The sequence below is a fragment of the Gracilinanus agilis genome, chromosome 2 (genome assembly GCF_016433145.1).
Source record: "Gracilinanus agilis isolate LMUSP501 chromosome 2, AgileGrace, whole genome shotgun sequence".
In the NCBI taxonomy this organism is placed as follows: domain Eukaryota; kingdom Metazoa; phylum Chordata; class Mammalia; order Didelphimorphia; family Didelphidae; genus Gracilinanus; species Gracilinanus agilis.
In genome coordinates this window covers 15,264,822-15,286,422 of record NC_058131.1, presented here as the reverse complement: position 1 = coordinate 15,286,422, position 21,601 = coordinate 15,264,822, and the positions used below count along the sequence as shown (strand labels likewise).

General features: G+C 51.4%; 1 protein-coding gene across 1 annotated transcript; it reads left to right on the top strand.

The window, feature by feature from the left end:
- Window positions 1-1,605: 1,605 nt before the first annotated feature.
- Window positions 1,606-20,239, top strand: LOC123233073 (dihydropyrimidinase-related protein 2-like). Its single transcript, XM_044659251.1, has 8 exons — window positions 1,606-1,770; window positions 2,300-2,363; window positions 3,339-3,495; window positions 5,283-5,424; window positions 6,812-6,982; window positions 14,474-14,653; window positions 15,353-15,518; window positions 17,555-20,239. Exons 1-8 carry the CDS (start codon window positions 1,606-1,608, stop codon window positions 17,644-17,646), a joined length of 1,137 nt encoding a protein of 378 aa, XP_044515186.1. The 3' UTR covers window positions 17,647-20,239.
- Window positions 20,240-21,601: the final 1,362 nt, after the last annotated feature.

The window sequence follows — 21,601 nt, the reverse complement described above, 5'->3', positions numbered from 1 at the left end:
TCCCCAGGGTTGTTGTGAAAGTCCAAAGAGATAATAATTGGAAAATACTTAGCTCTGTCCATGGCACATAGTAAGTGCTATGTAAATGCTGGCTATTATATCATTATTATTATTATTATTATTGTTATTGTTATTATTGTAGCTAGGTGACACAGTGGATAGAGCGCTGGGCCTTGAGTCAGAAAGACATCTTTTTGAGTTCAAATCCAACCTCAGGTCTTTCCTAGCTATATGACCCTGGGCAAGTCACTTTACCCTGTTGGCCTCAGTTTCCTCATCTGTCAAATGAGCTGGAGAAGGAAATGGCCAACCAGCCCAATATCTCTGCCAAGAGAACTCCAAATGGGATGACAAAGAGTCGGATGCGACAGAAAAATGAGTGAACAACAAATTGGAATCATTCTCATTCCTTGCCCGAGAAACGTCCTCCCTGCGCTCTGGAGGGCCTCTCAGGGCTCATTTATTCTCTTTTGCGTCGAGGACCTCCCTTGCTCTCCCCAACGCCTTCCTCCCAGTTTTCTGCTCTTCGGCTCCTTCCCGGCAGAATGGGAGGGAGGGGTTGGCTTAGGTCATTTCCAGGGTTCCTGCCAGCTCCAAAGCGCTAATTCTCCTCGAATCTTAGGACTGATGATTTCTAATAAGTAGAGAGAGGCAGCGAGGGTACAGGGGGCTGAGAGCTGGCCTCGGAGTCAGGAAATCCTGAATTCAAGTCCTGCCTCGGACCCTTCTCGACCGTGTGACCCTGGCCAAGTCACTGAACAGACTCTTTGCCAGCCCTCATAGAGGGATTTCTTACCTCGATAAAATCATAAATCCAGCCAAAAAAGGGAAAAATTAAAATGACAAAAGCAAGGCTAGTGTGGTTATAAAAGAAAGAGGAAGAAAGCACTTTAGCACGATTAACCCCATTTAAAAGGGTATGCGGGGGCAGCTGGGTAGGCACAGCGTACAGAGAGCTGGGTCTAGAGTTGGGGGGACCTGGATTCAAATCCGGCCTCAGATACTTCCTAGCTGTGTGACCCTAGCCAAGTCACCGTACCTTGTTTGGCTCAGTTTCCTCATCTGTATAATGAGCCAGAGGAGGTAAACCACTCTTAGAACTGATACTAAGATGGAAAGAGTTTAAGATATATAAATATATATTTCACACAAATATTTTGGGGCAGCCGGGTGGCTCAGTGGATGGAGAGTCAGGCCTAGAGACAGGAGGTCCTGGGTTCAAATCTGGACCCAGACACTTCCCAGCTGTGTGACCCTGGGCAAGTCACTTGACCCCCATGGCCCACCCTTACCACTCTTCTGCCTTGGAGCCAATACACAGTATTGATTCTAAGACAGAAGATTAGGGTTAAAAAAAGAAAAGAAAATGCAGGACCGAGTGGGGAGGGGGCCTCGTTATCGCTGCCTCCCCTTTGCCAAGCGTACACAGTCCTGATTTTCCAGTTGGGCGCCCCCTTGGCAAGGGGAGGTCCATCACGTGGCCCCGATGGGTGGCTCATTCTTCCCCTTTGCTTCTGGGACTCTGAGACAGACAATAGCTCCCGCTGTCCCCCGGCCCCAGCCCCGCGCATTCCAGAGCTCCATCCATGGAGCCCTCTTGGGCCGATGCCCGACAAAAGCCCAGGCTCCGGCTGTCCTGTGGGAACCGCCGAGGGGGCCCTGGGAGGAAGCCCCGCCGGCTGGCAGCCGAGGCCGGAGGCTTGGGAGAGGCCGGAACGGCCGCTTCTGCCCTTTAAAGCCCGCAGAGCCCGGCACGCGCTCCGGACCCCGGTCGGCTTCTTTTCGGCACAGATCCTGCCGCCGTTTTGCCTTTTCCTCATCCAGCTCCTTTTAGAGCCGAAGAAACGGAGGCCAGCGGGGTCAGGGGACTTGCTCAGGGTCACACAGCTTGTGACTGCCCGAGCTCGGATCTGAATTCAGGACGAGGCACCTTCGTGGCTCCAGACCCCGCGCTCTCTCTGCGCGCTCTCCGCGCTCTCCGCCGGCCGCCCCTCTGCTCCTTGGCGGCTCACGACGCCTGCACGAGGGACAGGAAAGACAGACGTCGTTATTGCCTCCTTTTACAGAGGATAAACCGAGGCGTGGGGAGATTTGCCAGGAAGGAGCAGAGGTGGGACTCGAACCCGGGCCTTGCTGACTGGAAGACTCTCCGTGTCACTCTTCCACGTTGGAAGCGGCCGGCTAGTAGAATTGTTAGAGCTCTCGAGTCAGAATGTCCTGGGTTCGAATCCCGGCTTCAGAGGAGGACTAGCTCTGAGCCCCGGGTCTGTCCGGTCTGCGTTTATTTTGTGCCCCGCAGACAGTCTCTCTGTTAGAGCGGGAGCTTGTGGGGCAGCGTCTGCTCTTCTCTTTGGAGGCGGCTTGTTCGCGGAGGACCTCCTGGAGCCTCAGTTTCCTCCTCTGTAAAATGGGCACAACAACGGCATTTACTGAGCCGGGCGTCAGGCTGCGTCCTGGGGTTCAGAGCCTCAAGGGAGGCCGAGGCCCCGCTGCGAGGGGGCAGACACGGCGGGGAAGGCACCAGAGAGCGGCCACGAGGAGGAGCCCAGACGGCAGAGAAACCAGCTTCGGGCCGAGGGGAGGCCCTTCCCTCCGGCAGAGGCCACGTGGCCGTCCTCAGGCAGGCCGTCCTCAGGCAGGCCGTCCGGGACGTCTCCGAGGCCTCCGCGACCTCTTCTGCCTCTCAGGTTCTGGGCGTGTTTCCGAGGCCCCAGACGGCCGTGCGGTCCAGCGGACGGGCCTCTTTCTGACACGAGCCCGTTCCGCGGCCCCGACACCCTCCTGGCCGGCCACTCTTCTTCCTTCTCTGGAGGAGCTGCCTGGGGGCCTGCCCAGCTCCTGACCGCTCAGGCTCTGTGAGATTCCTGAGGTGGGAGGCCCTCGGCGAGGCCGGAGGAGGCAAACCGGCTGGCGTAATCTATTTATCAAAGGCTAAGCTGGGCCTCAGAAAGGCCAAGGGGAGAGGACGTGCATTCCATTCTGGGAAATGTCTGGTGCCAGACGGCGGAGTTCAGGGCTGTGGAAAAGGGGCCAGAATCGCACTCTTCTACTCTTGGGGAACTTCCAGAGGCAGTGTGGTGTCGTGGTCAAAGCGTGGAACTTGGAGTCAGGGAGACCTGGGTTCAAATCCTGCCGCTGCCTCTAGCTGCGTGGCTTAGGCGAGTCACTTAATCTCTTTGAACCTCGGTTTCTTCACCTGTAAAATGAAGGAGTTGGACTGGATGGTTTCTGAGACACACGTAGCCTTATATCTGGAGGCGGGATGGGAAGGGAAGGGGGGATTATGGAAGCCTGGTGTCCCAGGGTGATGCTGATTGTTGGGCTCTTGGGCTTCCTAGGCACCGTGGTGTATGGGGAGCCCATCACTGCCAGCTTGGGGACCGACGGGTCTCACTACTGGAGCAAGAACTGGGCCAAGGCAGCTGCTTTTGTCACCTCTCCACCTCTGAGCCCCGACCCCACCACGCCTGACTTCCTTAACTCCTTGCTCTCTTGGTGAGTAACAGACTCCATTTTCAGTTGTCAGGATTTGCCCCTCTGCCATTTTCCTGTCCTCATTGTCTCCTCCTTATCACATTTCATGGATTCAGTGGATTCAAATAGACTTGCAGATAGTCGCTGATTTCAGCAGCCTGTTAACAGTTTACACTGTGAATTTCACCAGCCTAACTGTTAACAGTTTACACTGGAAACTCATGTTAACACCATTAGCTGCAGAGTGGCCCATGCCATGTGATCGTCTGAGGGAATGAGGGATGTTCCACCTGGAGAAGAGAAGGTTCAGGGGCATGTGATGGCTATGGAAGAGCTGATTTTCTTGTTCTATTTGACCGCAGAGGAGAGAACCAAGAAAGATGAGACATGATGTGGGGAATTTGAGTTTGATGTAAATGATGAGTCCTACAAAATCCCTTGGAGGTCTTCAAGCAGAGTCAGTCAGTCAGTTAAGCACCTTTTATGGGTCAGGCACTGGGTTAAGGGCTGGGCACATCCAAAGAAAGGCAAATGACAGTCCCTGCCTTTGGGTAATCCATAGTCTAATGGGGGAGACCACATGCAAATAGCTAGGAATAGACAAACTAGAGACCCAGAATAAATGGGAGATAGAGGAAGTAGAGGAAAGGCACTAACATTAAGAGGGTCAGACCAGGAAAGGCTTCTGGTAGAAGCGTTAGCTGAAACTTGAAGGAAGTTTGGGAAGCCAATAGGTAGAGATGAGGAGGGACAGCATTCCTGGTGGGTGAGCAGTCATTGAAAATGCTTGGAGTCCAGATATGAGGGTCTTCTTTGAGGAATAACAAGGAAGCTACTGTCATTGGATTGCAGGGTACACAAGGGAAATGGGACTGAGAAACCTGGAAAGGGCCCAGGTTATAAAGGACTTTAGAAGCCAGAAACTGTATTCTGTATTTTATTTTGATGTTGGAGGTAGGCGATAGGGAGCCATGGGAGTTTGTTGAAAGAGGGAGGGGGTTACATATGAATGAAAGGGAAATTACTTGGATAATTGAAGGGACCCTGGTTGATCACAGGCATGTTTTAGTAGGGAATGTTTTTTCTTTGGTTGCCGGGAGGTATGTGGATTAGACTAGAGAGCATCTGAGGTTGCCTCCTGCACAGAGATATTGTGACTCCTCTGCCATGTGAGGCTGGTCCATCATGGAGTTGAGCTCAGGCAGTGAGGTACCCAACAATGTTTGTTATGTAGTTATACCTTTCAGGAGATTCCAGTTGTCTCCTTGAAGCCAGCATCCTATTGAAGTCTTGGTATCTTTGAAAATATTTTATTGATGCTCTTTTAAAAAAAAAAATCATTGTCACTTACTGGTGGCTCCATACTTCTTCTCCCAGAGCACTCTCCCTCTTAACAAGTAAGAACGTTTAAACAAAATAAATTGACCCATTAGCCTTGTCTGAAAGCGTATGCCACATTTCTCCGCCACGGGCCGCCTTCTTTTTGCTGAGAAGCAGCAGACATGAAGCCCCCATGTTCGTGATAGAAATAATAAATAGTTCCATTGACTTTTCCTTCTTTCTGGGGGAGCAAGGCAGCCTCACTCAAATAAGGGTTGACAGTCCAACCCATTGGATTTTCACCAAAAGGAAGTGAACAGTGGCCTCCCATTCTAGATTCACATATCTAGAGTATGTCTAAGGACATGGATGGTGGTGGGGTTCTCTTCACGCCTATCCCATATGCCAATGGCAAAGCAGCCTTGGCTCTCTCATCTCATCTTTCCAGTCTCTCCATTCACTCACTGTCCATGGTATTTCTCTTTCAGTGGGGACCTTCAGGTCACTGGCAGCGCCCATTGTACCTTCAACACCGCCCAGAAGGCTGTGGGGAAGGATAATTTCACCCTGATTCCTGAGGGCACCAATGGAACTGAAGAGAGGATGTCCGTCATTTGGGACAAGGCTGTGGTACGGCATCCCCCCATCATGGGAGGGTCTCCTGCCCTGGGGACTCATGTCTGAATGGACTCTGGAGAACTTCTCCCTCCTCAATTGTTCATGATGGCACTTATCTGATTGTCTGTGGCTTGCCAATAGTGGAATGTGGCTCTTTTCCATTTTATCTCCCAGTGCCTGGCTCACAGTAGATGGTGACTAAATGAAACGCTGGTTGGATTTGCCCCTCTGGGACGATCCTAGGAGTTGAGGCTATTTTTTCAGTGAATCCCTTGTGGCAGTTGTTGAAAGTGCTCATTTTTGCAAGGGAGGTGTCATTGGTTTACATGTTGAAGGCTAATCGTGTTGAGACGGTTATCGTTCTTATTAACATCATGTCCTTCATCCTAAGGGCTTCCACTAGGTGGGTGGCAGTGCCTGTGGGCTGGCACAGATGCCCCGAGAAGCCTTCTCCTCTTGTGGATAGAGGAGGGCTGACCCAGGAGCAGTCAGTATTAATTAAACACCTTCCATGTGCCTGGCCTCATATTAGGCAATGGTAATACAGAGCCACAGTGAAACCAGGCTGGCCCCCAATGAGCTTATATTTTACGGGGGGAACAACAAGTCCAAAGAGAAGTAAAATACCAGGTTCAACCTGTGTGATTCTCAAGTGGTAATTTAATCTCCCTGGTCCTTAGTGGATAGAGTGCTGAGTCTGGAGTTAGGAGGTCCTGAGTTCAAATTTAGTCTTACTAGCTGTGTGACCCTGGGCAAGTCACTTAATTCTATTGGCCTCCGTTTCCTCATCTGTAAAATGAGCTGGAAAAGGAGATGGCAAACTATGCCAGTATCTTTGCCAAGAAAAAACTCCCAGTGGAGTCACAAAAAGTTGGGCGTGACTGCAAAGACTCAACAAAAACAATACTTAATGTACACATTGAATTCATGTGTTTATTCATGTTCTGTTTCCTGATAGTGGAACTCTTCTGTCCCTGATGCAGATCAGTCATTCTTTTTTTTTCTTTTTTAACCTTCACCTTCTAACTTAAAATTGATACTGAGTATTGGTTCCAAGGCAGAAGAGTGGTAAGGGCTGGGTAATGGGGGTTAAGTGACTTGGCCAGGGTCACACAGCTAAGAAATCTCAGAGGGCAGATTTGAACCTAGGACCTCCTGTCTCTGTGTCAGACTCTTTATCTATTGTACCATCTGGTTGTCCCCAACCATTCTTTTGTAATTTAAAGATGTTTACGCTTTCCTGAAGCACTGATTGGCGCCCCAGATCACACAGCCAGCTGGTTTCAAAGACAGGATTTGAATTCAGGTCTTTTTCCCTTCAAGTCAGGCACAGATGCTGAATTGAATTGTGTTCTTCTTCGGGGCTTTGATTTTGTCCTTTGGCTTTTCTCTTTCCCAGGTGACTGGAAAAATGGACGAGAATCAGTTCGTGGCTGTGACCAGCACCAACGCAGCCAAGATTTTCAATCTCTATCCCCGAAAGGGCCGCATTGCGGTGGGCTCTGATGCGGACCTTGTCATCTGGGACCCTGACAGTGTCAAAACCATCTCAGCCAAGACTCACAACATCGTAAGTTTCTTAAACCACGTAGCAGAGCTGGACATAGAACCCGGGTTCAAATCCTACCTCTGGTACTTACTGCTAGTATGAGCTCCCTACCAGGGCCCTTAATCTCTATAGACCTCAGTTTCCCCATCAGGAAAATGAAGGAGACGGACTAGATCTAGATCTCTGAGGTCTCCTCCAGCAATAGAATACTCATCATGGGATTCTCCGAAGAGGTCCTGGGCTAGGGCAGGGCTCAGAACTGGGGGGATGGAGGGAAAAAATGGGGAATTGGGGCGGAGCTTATTCTTCTGATGGGAAGCATTGAGGAAGAAAATTTAGGAGGAAAAATAGTCCTTTCCCTTTGAAATGAGGAGCTACTTACTCTTCTTGTTATCCAATTGGCCTTTTGATGCCGCTTGGAGGCCTTGATGGATGGGGGATGCTTCAAGGTACTTGTCACCTCCTCGAGGGTGGCCGACAGGTCCTTTAATTATCTTTAAAATTTTTATTTTATTGTATATTCTAGGAGAATAGTCTCTATTTTATATAATACCTACAACCAAATTTCTGTACATATTTTATTTAAATTGTATTCATTTACGTTTAATTTAATTTCTTTCATTATGGTGCCCATCTCTCGGCCCCAGGCGGGTGGATGTAGAGGAGCTGAAAAGGGAAATTGGAATGAAGCCCCTTTTTAGTCGAAAATGAGCCCTTCTAGGAGAGGCGTCCTTCTTGGGGGCTCCTGAGGGATCGCTTCAGCCTGATGGAGGAGTGGAGGCCCAAAGGGCGGCTCTGTCCCTGGTGTCTCTGGGCAGGACTGGCTTCTTTATCCGGAGCCTTTTGGCCTTCTGGTCCTCAGAGCTCCAGCTTGGAAGCGAATTCAAGTCCTACCTTCTTGGGGAGGTTTTCTCCTCGATGGAATCAGAATTGGAAAAAGCCTCCAAAGCTCTGAAAAGCTCTGGGGAGCTGCCGAAGGCATTTGATTTGGGAACAGATCCATTCCTGGGGAATCTCCGGAACCTCTTTGCCAAAGTTTCAGGGTGTTAAAGGCTTCTTGGGGATTTCTCAAACCCTTCCCACCCCCCCAGCCATAAAAGGGATCCCATACTAAACTGGGAAATGAGCCAGTTTCACTAACAAATGTGGTGTGAAGCATTCTCAGGCCCGAGGGGTCTTTACCGGCTCCAGCCTCCGTGTGAAGGACCCGGGTGACAGTGACATGGTAGCCAAGGTAGGCTGATGCGATCTTGGGTTCCCTGAAAGCCGTAGTGTTCAAACGAGAGGGGAGCATCTTGTTTGACCCTTCCCTGGGGAGCTCAGATCTGAAATCCCACCTTGTGCCTTTCCCTGATTCCCTTCTTTAAAAAAAAAAAAATCCTTACCTTCTGTCTTAGAATTGACACTCATTTCGATTCCAAGATGGAAGAGAGGTAAGGGCTGGGCAGTTGAGGTCAAATGACTTGTCTAGGAAGTATCTAAGGCTAGATTTGAACCCAGGACCATCTTCAGGCCTGGCTCTCTATCCCCTGAGCCACCCCACTGCTTCCTGATCCCTCTTCATGCTGGTGTTTTCCTCCTGAATTTATCTCCATTTTCTTCTTAATGTGTCTTGTTTTTACATAATTACTTCATGTTGTCCCTGTCATTAGGTTGGGAGCAAGATGAGAGCAGCGGCTAGCCTTCTGCCTTTCTTTATATACCCAGGGGTTGCTAGATGGCATAGTGGACAGAACACCAGGCTTCGAGTTCAAATCTGGCCTTAGACCCTTCCTAGTTGTGTGACCTGGGGCGAGTCACTTCACCCTGTTTTGCCTCAGTTTCTTCATCTGGAATATGAGCTGGAAATGGCAAACCAGTCCAGTGTTTTTGCCAAGAAAACCCCAAATGGGGTCATGAGGAATCAGACACTTTCTCACGGGGCAACCTTGGGCAAGTCACTTTACCCTGTGCGCCTCAGTTTCCTCATCTGTAAAATGAGCTGGAAAAGGAAATGGCCAACGCCTGTAGGATCTTTGCCAGGAAAACTCCAAGGGAGGTCCAGGAGAGGTGGATGTGACTAAAAGTCCTGAACCACAACTAAACCCAGCATGACATCCTAAATGATTGTTGACTGGCCAACATTGTATCTAATTCTGATTAATATTGTTTGGAAAAGCATCGACCAGTCAAGACAGGCCCAGAAGAGGGGGATCAAGAGTGTGAGGGAACTAGAATCAATTTCCTATGAGGATTCCCCGAGGGAAGTGGACTATTGAGCCTGGAGAGGCCAGGGTTCAAGGGAGACGAGGGAGATGTGATCTCTGACTTCAGGCATGGGCAGGAGGGATCAGACTCATTCTGTGAGCCGAGGCCAGAGGACGTCTCGTCAGTGGGCCAGCCTGAGGATCCTTTTGGGCTGGAGTGTTGCTTGGCGCAGAGGAGGTTTTTTATTGCAGGCTTGTCATTGAATGGATGAAGGCTGAGGTCCTTTTTGTCTCCGAGATCCTTTCGTTCCCGGATCCCCTTCTGCATGGAGGAGCCCTTCCAGGAGGGCTCGGGCTCCTGTAGGAGAAGGGAGGAAGGGGCCCACCTTTTAGCCTTGACAGTCTCTGAGGAGGTCCAGGGGAGCCCCTGCCGCCTCTCCCCTTCAAGCGACCTTCCTTAGGCATTTTTCTTCTGTCCTTCCCCTCTGTTCCTCTCGCGCCTTCCGAAGACCCCATCGCAGAAGTAGCCTTGGCTTTTGGAAAATGCACTTAGGAGGCTCCCCCAATCCCCGACCCCCCCCCCCCCTCCATGTTTCCTAGGTTGTGCCTAATGCAATTGAGTTTGGAACATTATACTAATGGGTTTTAACAGGCCTGTCTCCTTTCTTTGGAGTTTTCCAGGCATCAGGCCAGATGGGTAATTTTAGGGGAAACAGCCTGGGAGAGGGGGAACGGCATTGGATTGGAGTCAGGAGACTGGGCTTCCCTGGCTTGGATCTGGCACTGAGCAGCTGCCTGATTCTGCCTGAATCCTTCCATGGCTCCAAGCCTCAGTTTTCTCATCTGTAAAATAGGGAGAGTAACTCTTGCCTCAGTTTTCCCCATCTGTAAAATAGGGGAGAGTAACTCTTTCCTCAGTTTCCTTATGTGAGGAAAACACTAAGAGTCTTAAAGGATGGAGGGTGGTGGAGCCCTCGTGGTCTTTCCATTTGTTTTTTTTTAATGCACAGTTTTCATTTTGATTTTGTGAGGTCTCTTTATTCTTCTTAAAAATGTTTATTAGAGGGGGCAGCTGGGTAGCTCAGTGGATGGAGAGCCAGGCCTAGAGACAGGAGGTCCTGGGTTCAAACCCGGCCTCAGCCACTTCCCAGCTGTGTGACCCTGGGCAAGTCACTTGACCCCCATTGCCCACCCTTACCAATCTTCCATCTATGAGACAATACACCGAAGTACAAGGGTTTAAAAAAAAAAAAAAGAAAAAAAATGTTTATTAGAGGGGCAGCTGGGTGACACCCTGCATAGAGCCTCAGGCTAGAGTCAGGAGGACCTGGGTTCAAATCCGGCCTCAGACACTTCCTAGTTGTGGGATGCTGGGCAAGTCCCTTCATCCCATTTCTGTTTTAGAGTCTTAATAAGAGAGAAAGTTAGGGTTTAAGAAGAAATGTTTATTTAGGGCTAAGAGGAAATGGTTTCATTTTTTCTTCAGCTATTTCTGAGTATCTTCCTGTCCTGTGTCCTGTCCAGGAACCAGAAAAGAAAGTAAGACCAACCAGCAAATAGGTTACAGCTGAATACGCCAGCAATATTTCATGCCCCTGGGCCCCCACCTCGCCAACAAAAGGAACGAGAGGACAGTGCTGCTCTCTTAGCTTGGTTATTTCTGCCTCGTGACCTTGAGAGCCCTAAGTCTTCTGATGTCCCACAGCCTTCGTGCTTTGGAGGAGGGCAGGGTGTTGGCTTTTGGGCCATGTTCAGAAAGCTGCCTTCTTGTCTTTTTTTTTTTTTTTAAATAGGCAATGGGGGTTAAGTGACTTGCCCAGGGTCACACAGCTAGGAACCATCTGAGGTCAGATTTGAACCCAGGACCTCCCATCTCTAGGCCTGACTCTTAATTCACTGAACCACCCAGCTACCCCCACCTTCTGGTCTTCTGGATGTTCCTGGCCCTCCCTGGCCTTTTCTTCCCCAGGGACAAAGAGAAAAACAAACCTTCCTGATGGTAGTGGGTGAGGCAGCTTCCAGTGTTCTGAGCCTTTTGGATTGGCGCTCCTGGGGGCTGTTTCAGGAAAACTCCCCCCACTTGCCTTTTTTTCCTTTTTCCATGAGTGGCTCCGTACACACCCAGGGCTCTGCCTACAGTCCCCCTCCAGGTTCAGAATTGCAGATGGGTCGCCCAGGGAATTCTGGGAGGGAAAGTACCTATTGTTCTCTCTGGGCCGATTCCAAAACTCTGAAAGAATGTTGGGAGTGGAAAATGGGGCAGCAGCCAACTTGTCAACCTGCTGCCTGTTTTGCCAGAGCCCTTTTCTGACGTGACTCGTCCCTTTGGAGATGGGGCCAGGAGCTGGGGGGACCCTCCCCACACAACGGCTGTGTGTGACCCCCCGGCCTAAAGGCCACCGACAAGGGTTGTCAATATCCCTTTTTAACAGATGGGGAAACTGAGGCTGAGAGCATTGGAGTGGCTCGCCTAGTGCTCACACCGTTAGCAAATATCTGGCGTAGGATTCAAACTAGCTCTCTTGGGCTCGAGGTTCTCTCTTATTGGCCCTCTGCGGACCGTCCCGCCATCTTGCCCCGCGACACCCCCCTCTTCTTTCTTCAGTCTGATGCTCTCCTTTGTGCCTCTGCTCTTGGACGGTTCCCCGTCGGTGTGTCGGAACCTGCCCACCCCTCCCTTTCCGTCGCCCTCCAGGTCTGCATCGCCCCACTGACTTGTGCTCAATTCTCCTTGTCGTGCAGCCACTGTGGGAGGCTGCTGGCCCCGAAAAGGAGGTCTTTGGCCTCTGAGAGGAGTCTGGGGTCTGCGAAGGAGCTTGACCCTTCCCAAGGGCCGCAGCCTCCCGCGGGGCCTCGGCCGCTTGACCAGCTCTCCAATTTTCCCAGCCTTCCAGCAAAAACCACAACTCCCGAGCAGGAAGGGCCTCAGATGCCGTCTAGCCTAACGGTCGGGGTCGTGCCCGCGCCGTCCCCCAGGCTGCGGGGCTCACAGAAGGGATTTGAACTCGGCTTCTCTAACGCCAGTCAGTGCTCTCGGCACATCGAGGCAGCATCGCATGGCAAAAAGCCTGAGCAGCCCCGAGACACAGCGGGCTGCTAGAGGAGCTGTTTATACCTTTTGTGCTGCTGAAAGCCTGATTTCTGGTCGGTCCCAGGCCTGTGGGTTGGCCCCACTTTGTGCAACTGGCTTAGATAATTCACGTGAATGACAAGCGGGCTGATAACTGGCAGATCTCCCTTTCGCAGCAGCTTTCGAATCCATGTCCTCTCCATAACAGCGTAGCCTCCAGGCTCGGCCCACCAGGGATTCTCCAGGAACTGGCTAAGATGAGAGCTCAGAAGCCGGCCTCTGAGCGGGTCCTCTCTTACCCAGAAGGCTCCGGAGGGCTCCTCTGTGCCCTCCAGGCCTCTGGCTGCAGCTCGCCTTCCCACACTCGGCCAGCAGCTCCTCCTCTGCCTCTGGATTTCTCTGTAGCGGATTTTGTTTTTTAATTTTATGTTTCATTTAATGAGCATTTATTTCTCTCCTTCCCCTCCCCCCTCCCCCGTAAAAGCGGGCAGAGCCCAGCCCATCCGATCCCCCCACTGGCCGGGGCCACGTTAGTGTTTTCCCTCGAAAGCCGGCAGGCTCCGGGGGGCTCTCGGGGCGTCTCTGTCCCGCCCCCCGAGCAGCGGCTGGCCCGTAGCTTCTTATAGGTGCAAGTCCTGTTTGGGGAGTGGGCAAGTGGGTGCTCGAGGCTGCGGGTTCTGAGGCAGCAGAGTGGGAGGCTTCAGAGAGAACAGCCGTGGCCGCCGTCTGCTGAGTGCCTGCTGGAGGCAGAACTCCGGGCTGGGCGCAGAAGGAGCAGCACCGCTTAGGCGCGGGTGGAAATGGATCCGGGCCCTTCCCCTCCCTCCCACCTCGGGCCCCCCTTCTAAGAGGAAAGAGTTCAGCGGAATGGTCTGAGACCCGTTTAGCTCTGACTGTGATCCTGCAGGACAGAAATTGCCCCAAAGCTACAGCTGAGGAAACTGAGGCGTTAGAGAGGTAGAGTGACTTGTACACATGCACCTCTTTGGTATGTGAAAGTGTGAGAGAGAGACAGACAGAGAGAGAGAGAGAGAGAGAGAGAGAGAGAGAGAGAGAGACAGAAATACAGAGAAAGAGAGAGACAGAAGGAGACAGAGAGAGAGACAGAAAGAGAGACAGAAAGAGACAGAGAGACAGATAGAGAGACAGAGAGAGAGATAGAGAGACAGACAGAGACAGAGAGAGAGACACACAGAGAGAGAGAGAGACAGAGAGACAGAGAGACAGACAGACAGACAGAGAGACAGAGAGACAGAGACAGAGAGAGAGACAGAAAGAGAAACAGAAAGAGAGAGAGAGAGAAGAGACAGAGAGTCAGAGAGAGACAGAGAGAGATAGACAGATATACAGAGAAAGAGAGAGACAGAAGGAGAAACAGAGATAGAAAGAGACAGAGAGAGACAGAGAGAGAGACAGAGAGAGAGAGAGACGACAGAGAGAGAAAGGGAGAGAGAGAGAGAGAGAGAGAGAGAGAGAGAGAGAGAGAAAGCTGAGGCTTAAACCTTCCTTTGTTCTCTTCATTCGTTCATCTGGCGAGTATTTCTTAATTACCGACGATATACGAGGCACCATTCCTGGTGCTAGAAATCCAAAGACCAGAGTGAAGCGTCCGGGCCCCCCAGAAGCTTGTATTCTAAGGTTCTGATCCGGGCGCTGGGCCAGGAGGAGGGAGACAGTGCGGCGAGGCCAGCCAGCTCTCTCCCAGGAACTGACGTCCTCCTGGCGGGGAAGGAGATGGCACTAGAAGTACACAGATAAGACAACACAAAGTCATTTTTGGGGAAGTTTTTGACTCCTTGGGATGCCTCGAATGACACCCCAATTTTATCCAGAGGGATTTCTTGGCAGAGATACTGGTTTGCTATTTTCCAGTGGATTGAGACAAGCAGGGGCTAAATGACTTGTCCAGGACCTCATAGCTAGTAAGGGTCTGAGTTTGGATTTGAACTCCCATCTTCCTGGCTCCGGGCGTGGTGCCTTATCCGCTGAGCCACTGAGGGGAGGAGGAGGAGGGCATTAATGGTTAGGAGCGAGTGATCGGGAGCGGGACTTGGCTGAGCCTGGAGGGGAGCTGGGGATCCTGAGAGCTGGAGGTGAGGCAGAAGACAGGGCTTTCGAGGACTGGGGCACAGCTTGTGCAAAGACTTGGAGGTGAGAGATGGAGTCCTTGGAAGGTAGAGCGTGCTGCCATGTTGCTTTTCCATCCCTCCCGAAGCCTAGTTCCCTCTAATGGTGTTTATGCCTTCTTTCCGCCAGTCTCTCGAGTACAACATCTTCGAGGGCATGGAATGCCGAGGCTCTCCGCTGGTGGTGATCAGCCAGGGGAAGATCGTCCTGGAGGACGGAAACCTCCACGTGACTGAAGGGTCGGGCCGCTACATCCCCCGCAAACCTTTCCCCGACTTTGTTTACAAGCGCATCAAGGCCCGGAGCCGGGTGAGTCGTTGGGGCTAGACGAGGGCATTCTCTGTCTGCACCCATCCAGACCTGGGCATTTGGCTCGTTCAACAAGGCTGGCGTCAAAGTCTGCCTCTAAGACCAGATCTTTTTTTTCCCCCCTTAAGCCCTTACCAAGGTCTTGGAATCAGCCCTGGGTATTGGTTCCAAGGTAGAAGAGTGAGCAGAAACAGGGAATTGGGGTTAGGTGACTTACCCAGGGTCACACAGCTAGGAAGGATCTGAAGTCAGATTTGAACCTAGGACCTCCCATGTCCAGGTCTGGCTCTCTATCCACTGAGCTTCCATCCCGTGGGACAGAGGATCCTTTAGACTATAAGGATTTTACGTGAAGGGCACCTAACGAGAAATCTTTAGTAAAGGGCTTCATCTTCCTTTCATTCATCTCAAAAAGTGCTTTTTTCCACAGCCCAGGCTTTCTGGTCTGGCGTTGCCTGGGGTGAGGAGCGCGGTGGGGAAAGCCTGCCACCTGCTGGATGACCTTGTGATGGTCCTTGTCTCTTCCATGTCCTCCTTTCTTTGGAATCTCTCGCTGTCTCCAGCTTGTTGTCAGGCCCGCCGATCAGATGTAGCCTTTCCCAGAAAGACGTGACCCACCGGGACAGGGTTGGGAGGACGGAGCCCCCCCGGGAAACCTTCGCTCTTCAGGTCTCCGTTAACTGGCTTTTGTGTTTTCAGTTGGCAGAGCTGAGGGGCGTTCCCCGGGGCCTCTACGATGGGCCGGTGTGTGAAGTGTCCGTCACCCCCAAGACAGTGACTCCGGCCTCCTCCGCCAAGACTTCTCCTGCCAAACAACAGGCCCCGCCTGTTCGGAACCTGCACCAGTCTGGATTCAGCTTGTCTGGTACACATTGACTTACCAATGAATTCTCTCAAAATTAGAGCCTTGGTTTTTGACTTGAGGTCTCGGAAAATTTGATATGTTCCTCTGAAGAACTGGGAACTAGAGGGGGTTTGAGCAATCGATCAACAAACCTTTAGGAAGTGTCTCCTATGTGCAGGCTTTGATAAGGGGAAGGTAGCAGATTTATTACACTCATTCATCCACCCATCTATCATTTCATCCATCCATTTCTCCATCTGTCCATCCATCTATTTATCCATCCATCCATCCATCCATCCATCCATCCATCCATCCATCCATCTGTCCATCCATCCATCCATCCATCCATCCATCCATCCATCCATCCATCCATCCATCCATCCATCTATCCATCCATCCATCCATCCATTCATCCATCCATCCATCCATCCATCCATCCATCCATCCATCCATCCATCCATCCATCCACCTACCCATCCATCCATCCATCCATCCATCCATCCATCCATCCATCCATCCATCCATCCATCCATCCATCCATCCATCCATCCATCCATCCATCTATCTTTCTACCTACCTACCCATCCGTTAGCCCTTCTATCATTTTATCCATCCTTCCATTCATTCGTCCTTTTATTCATTCAAAAATCATTTGCTAAATGTTTCCTCTTCCCAGAACATTATGGCAGATTCTGAGGGAGGTACAAAGAAAATGGGGCCTCTGACATCAGGGATCTCACAGCATAGGAAGGGGATAAGATAGAAACCGAGGAAATGGAAAAATTGCCGAACTTTGGTTCAGATTCCAGCTCAGTCAATACCCACTGTGTGATCATGGCTGAATCGCTTAGCTTTCGAGAGTCTCAGTTTACTCACCTATAAAATGGGTATAAAAATACTTTCTGTTCCTCCCTCATAGAGCTGTTCTGGGGAAAGTACTTTGCCAAGCTTAATGTATAAAATAAGAGATACTGTTATTATAGTCTTGATATGCATATCACAGAATCACAGAACTTCAGAGCCAGGAGGGGCCTCAGAGCCCAGCTAGCTCAAACTCTCACCCTCAGTGGACCCTCCCTACAACATGCTTAATAAGCGGTGATCTGGCCTTTCCCTAAAGTCTTCTGGTGGAGGGCGGCGGGGGGCATGCAGGGCGCTGCCCCCTCTCAGGGCAGCCCGTCCTACTCTAGGGCAGATCTTTGCCAACATTTGGCCTAAATGGGCTTCTTTTCAACTCCCCTCCCTTGCTTTTGGCCTCTGGGGCCAAGCAGAGCAAGACTAATCCCTCCTTCACGAGACAGTCAAATGCCAAAGGATGGTGAATTTGAACTCAGAAGGATGAGTCTTCCTGATTCTAAGTGCAGCACTTTACACGGGGCCACCTACTGCGCCACCTGGCATAGAGCAGGCTCTTTAAAAAAACTAACCAACCCATCCATACCTTCCATCTAAAAGCAGCACTGTGCATCGGTTCCGAGGCAGAATATTGGTAAGGGCTAGGCAATGGGGGTGAAGTGACCTGACCAGGGTCACACAGCTAGGAAGTGTCTGAAGTCACATTTGAACCCAGGACCTCCCGTCCCCAAATCTGGTGCTCTGATGCTCCTGTTTCACTCTTTACACCTGGATTCCCAGTGCCCAACAAGATTCCTGGCACACATTAAATATTAAAACGGGAAAGGACCTTTGGAATTGTTCCAGGACCATGATGTTGAACCTATGGCACGCGTCCCGGAGGGGGCACTCAGAGCCCTCTCTGTGGGCACGCACAGAGTCTCCCCAACACAGAGTCCCCCAGAATCCGTTACTAGAAAACCAGAGTGCCTCGGAGCCAGGCTGCCCGCCTCGCCCCCACCTGAGGACATTTCTCACATCTCCCCTCTAAAAGGTTCGCCATCACTGATCTGGGGCAGCCTTTTCATTTTAAAGATGGGAAGGCTGAGCCCTGATCCGGGCAGTTCTCTGCCCCGTGTTGCTCACGTAGGAAACGACTTTTCTTTCTTTTTGTCTTTCTTAATCTCGCCTCCCCCCTCTTTTTCTTTCTTCCCCGCCTCCAGGTGCCCAGATTGATGACAACATCCCTCGCCGTACCACCCAGCGCATCGTGGCTCCTCCGGGCGGCCGTGCCAACATCACCAGCTTGGGCTAGAGCCCCCCAGTCATGGAGCAGCAGTAGCAGACTGGGAAGGGGGGTGCGGGGTGGGGCACCTGAGGACATTGGGTTTTGTTTATTATTATTATTATTATTTTTTAGAGCCTGTGATAGTTACTGTGGGGCAGCCAGTCCATGGGGCTCCCTCCTGGGTCCCCCACTCGGTCCTCCTTACCCTGATGTCACCGATTTTTGCTCACCCGTGTTAATCCACTTTAATTAGCATTACATACATGTTCACACACCGACCCCACAGACAGAATGGGATACGGCCCCTCCAGGGTGCAAAAATCAATTGTACAAAAAATCCCCGGCGCACATTGGGCGGTTTCCATCCGGGATCCCCGTCGTTCTCCCAAGCATCGCCCTTTTCCCTGGGGAAGGATGAAGTGAATTCCCGAGAGCTGCCTTTTTTTCCCCCTCTGAGGAGGAGGAGGGCTGGGGCGGGGGAAGTGCTTTCACCAGGTGGTGTTGGAAGACCTGATCCGCCATTAACTCAAGAGCTTGGAATCGTTGGCGAGTTTGAGACGCGGTTTTAGCGGCTGAGCGAATGGAGGTGGTAGAACGGCGGTTCCCCCGCCCAGGGTGGCTCCAGCCCGGCTCTGTGGGCGCTCCGTACCTTTCGGTCTCTTTGGCCCAGATGTGGCCCCAACACCCCCCTTTGGGGTCCCCCTCCCTCCTCTCTTTTTGGAGCTCTTGCTTTGGTTTTGTCTAAGTAGCCCCTCTCTCTCCTTGGCTTCTGAGAGGCCGCCTGGCCCCCGGGAAGAGTCCTGGATGTCCTGGCAGAGAAACTGGCCCTCATTCTCTGTAGACGGCCTTGGCCAAGCCGCTAAGTCCTTCGCCCCTCTGTTTCTGGGGGTTTGTTTAGACGCCATTTTCCCCCCTTCCCGGCCGCCTCTCTCCGGCCCTGGCATTTTCCATCATTGCCTGTGAAAACAAACCGATGGCCCATCTCTCAATGCCCAGCCGTTCCCTGGCACGTAAGATGCCGCCGAGCCACCCACGAGAGCCACGGGCCGCCGGAATCATTTTTCTTCCAGTCACAGGGACGGGGTGGCCAAAAAATCGGAGTTTTCCCCACCCCGAGCAAAGCTAGTTGCCTACCAAGGCCGTCACGCCACCGACCGGCGACTCCTTAACACCCCCTGCCCGTCGGCTGGGCTAACTCGGCCCTTGGCCAGCCCGCCGAATAGAACGGCCCGATGAGTTGGAGGCTGGTTCCGGAGTGTCCTCTGAGCTATTTGCCCCAGAGACACCCTCGGAGGAGCTCAGGACCCTCGGAGGCTCGCCTCCTTGGCAGAGGGCCCCCCAAGAACAGCCTGCTGCCCGGTCCGGCACTTTTACCTCCGGAAGCCATCTTGGTAGAAGAACGATGCGTCGAGGCCTTAGAAACGCACCCACACAAAAGTCCTTGGGGGTTCGGACACAGGGGAGTCTCTCAATTGGCAGAGCGGGGGGGCCATGCCTTTTTTTGTTGGTTTGTTTTAAAGAAAAGGCGCTTCCTTGCGCCCGGACAAACTTAACACAACCTTGGTGGGAAGCCACGTCCGGCAAACTTCCCTTCTCCGGGCCACGCTTGCGCCCGCGGGTCGCCTCACCTTAGCACTGCCTGGCGTCTTGGTGTCGTGGGTTAGTTTCCATTAGCTCAGTCTTCCTCCTTGCCCTCAGTCTCTCCCGTCACCCCGATACGTGTGGCATTTATTTCTGTGCGTGTCGACAGGTTCTCTTCCAAAAGGGGTGTCTGTAGGTTCTTCAGCAAGCCACGAGAACCCACATCTGCCCTTCTCGGGTAGAAGCCGCGAGCCCTGTCTGGCCGCTCCTCTCGTCTGTCCAGATCAATTAACTTGGGGTTCTTTGGATTGTTTTTCAATTTTTTAAAAGAGGAAAAAAAGCACTTTAAAAAGGAATTGGCTAACTTAAAAGACTCTCTAGTCCTCCCCCCTTTTTTTCTTTCCTTCCCCACCTGCCCTCGAAGGAAATCGGAACAAGGTGGCCCAAACGAATCTTGCTTCCATTCTGAGCCGTGTTGGCAGCCTCTCTCCGGGCATTCACTTGAGTCTTCCCTTTTTGCCTCCCACATCGACTCATGCCAGTTTCAGTTCTTTTGGTGGTTTTAGGAAAAATAAAAGAAAAATCCCCACAAGCGAACAAACAAGCAACCGAATAGATAATAAACGAATCCGCCAACCCCAACGCTGTTTGCAGGCTATGTAAGCATGCTCCCCTGTCGGCTCGCTTTGTGTGTCTGTTTAATGAATGTCCTATGTAAATGCTAAGAGAAAACGACAATGACTTGGAACGGACTAACCGCAGTGACTTGATGCTCTAAGACATTGTAGGATCGCGGACTAGCTGGATTTTAACCCTTGGCTTTGTGATTGTGAACCCCGAGTGAAGGAGCTGTAAGTGCTAAAGCTGATCATGTGTGTAGACAAACAGTGCTTTTCCCTTTTCTTTTTCTTTTTCTTTTTTTACCACTGTCTTAATGGCAAAATAATTATGGTAAAAAAAAGTCGTGTTTATTATTCCTTAAGAACTCTGTGTAATATTACCATGGAAACACCTAATAAAGACAAATGTTGTTGTTTCAGGGCTGTGTGTCTGTGTGGAGGAGTCCGAGGAGGTGGGAGGTGCCCTCTCCGTGCCTCTAGGGTTAAAGTACCTACTGGGTGCTGCCGAGGCAAAATGGTGTAATGGATGAGTTGGGTTGGCTGGGCGAGTGACTTAATCTCTGATCCCTTGAGTTCTAACACGAGAAGTTTCAGAGGTGTCACCTGTGATAGTGAATCAGTTTTTTCTCTTGGGAGTTCCCTATAATTGTAATTCCCAATCACAGGTCTAAACTCTATTTTCCCGTAAGCACCAGGAATACAATGATGAAATTAGGACAGTCCCAGTGTGCTGAGGGAGCATCATAGCAGAGGGGACAACTCTAACCATCCTCATCGGTCCCAGAGGATCCAAGCTAGCTTTGGGCTCCTTCCCTTGGAATGGGGTGACTGATCAAGTTGGCCCACTTTCAGGTTTTTCTGAGGGCATACAGCAGCTGTGGCAAACCTTTTAGAGACAGGGTCCCCAAACTGCACCCTCCTGCCATGTGGGAGCTGCCCCCCTACCTCAGACAGGGGAGGGAGGAAGCTTTCCCAATGGGCTGCTAGGCAGAGGAGCAGGTGAAGTGAAAACGCACGTGGTGGAGAGGAGGAAGGGAGCAACCCCCTCCGGCATGTGTTCCATAGCTTTGCCAACACAGGCATACAGAAGTGCGATCTTGAGACATCCAAAGGACTGGGGAAGCCTGGGAAGAGGCACCTCCCAAAGCAGTCACTGGCAATTGGAGCTCGTAGCACCTGCCTAAATGCAGTGGCAGTCGTGGGTTTAGAAAAGGGTGCCATGATGGATAATGACCACTCCACCTAATCTAGTTCAGCGATTTCAGTCCCGTCTGACTCTTCATGACTCCATTTGGGGTTTTCTTGGCAAAGATATCAGAGTGATTTGCCATGTCCCTCCAGCTCATTTTCAAGATGAGGAGAATGGAGGCCAACAGGGCTAAGTGACTTGCCCAGGGTCACACAGTGAGGAAGTTTCTGAGATCATATTTGAACTCAGGAAGAGGAGTCTTCTTGACTCCAGACCCGGCACTCTCTCCAGTTGGCCGCTTGGGTGCCCCGGTCCTAGCTTGGTTACTACTACTCATAAGATCACGGATCTAGTCCTCGTTGGGAGTTCAGAGGCCATCTCGTCTAACCCCTTCATTTCATAGGGGAGGAAACTGGATTCTGGGAAAATTAAGTGACTGGCCTGAGGTCCTAAAGGTAGTAAGCATCACAAGTATGGCTTATGTGGCTACGTGCATTTGCATGCATGGAAGTCCATGTGTGTATATTGACATCCTCTCTGTAGATCTATAGATATCAATACACCGATATTAATGTATAGACTTGTGCACCCT

Coding starts and splice junctions, on each gene's coding strand:
- LOC123233073 (XM_044659251.1), top strand. CDS start 1,606: ATGCCCGACAAAAGCCCAGGCTCCGGCTGTCCTGTGGGAACCGCCGAG. Junction 1,771..2,299: donor GGCACGCGCTCCGGACCCCG/GTCGGCTTCTTT, acceptor TGTGCCCCGCAG/ACAGTCTCTCTGTTAGAGCG. Junction 14,654..15,352: donor GCATCAAGGCCCGGAGCCGG/GTGAGTCGTTGG, acceptor TTGTGTTTTCAG/TTGGCAGAGCTGAGGGGCGT.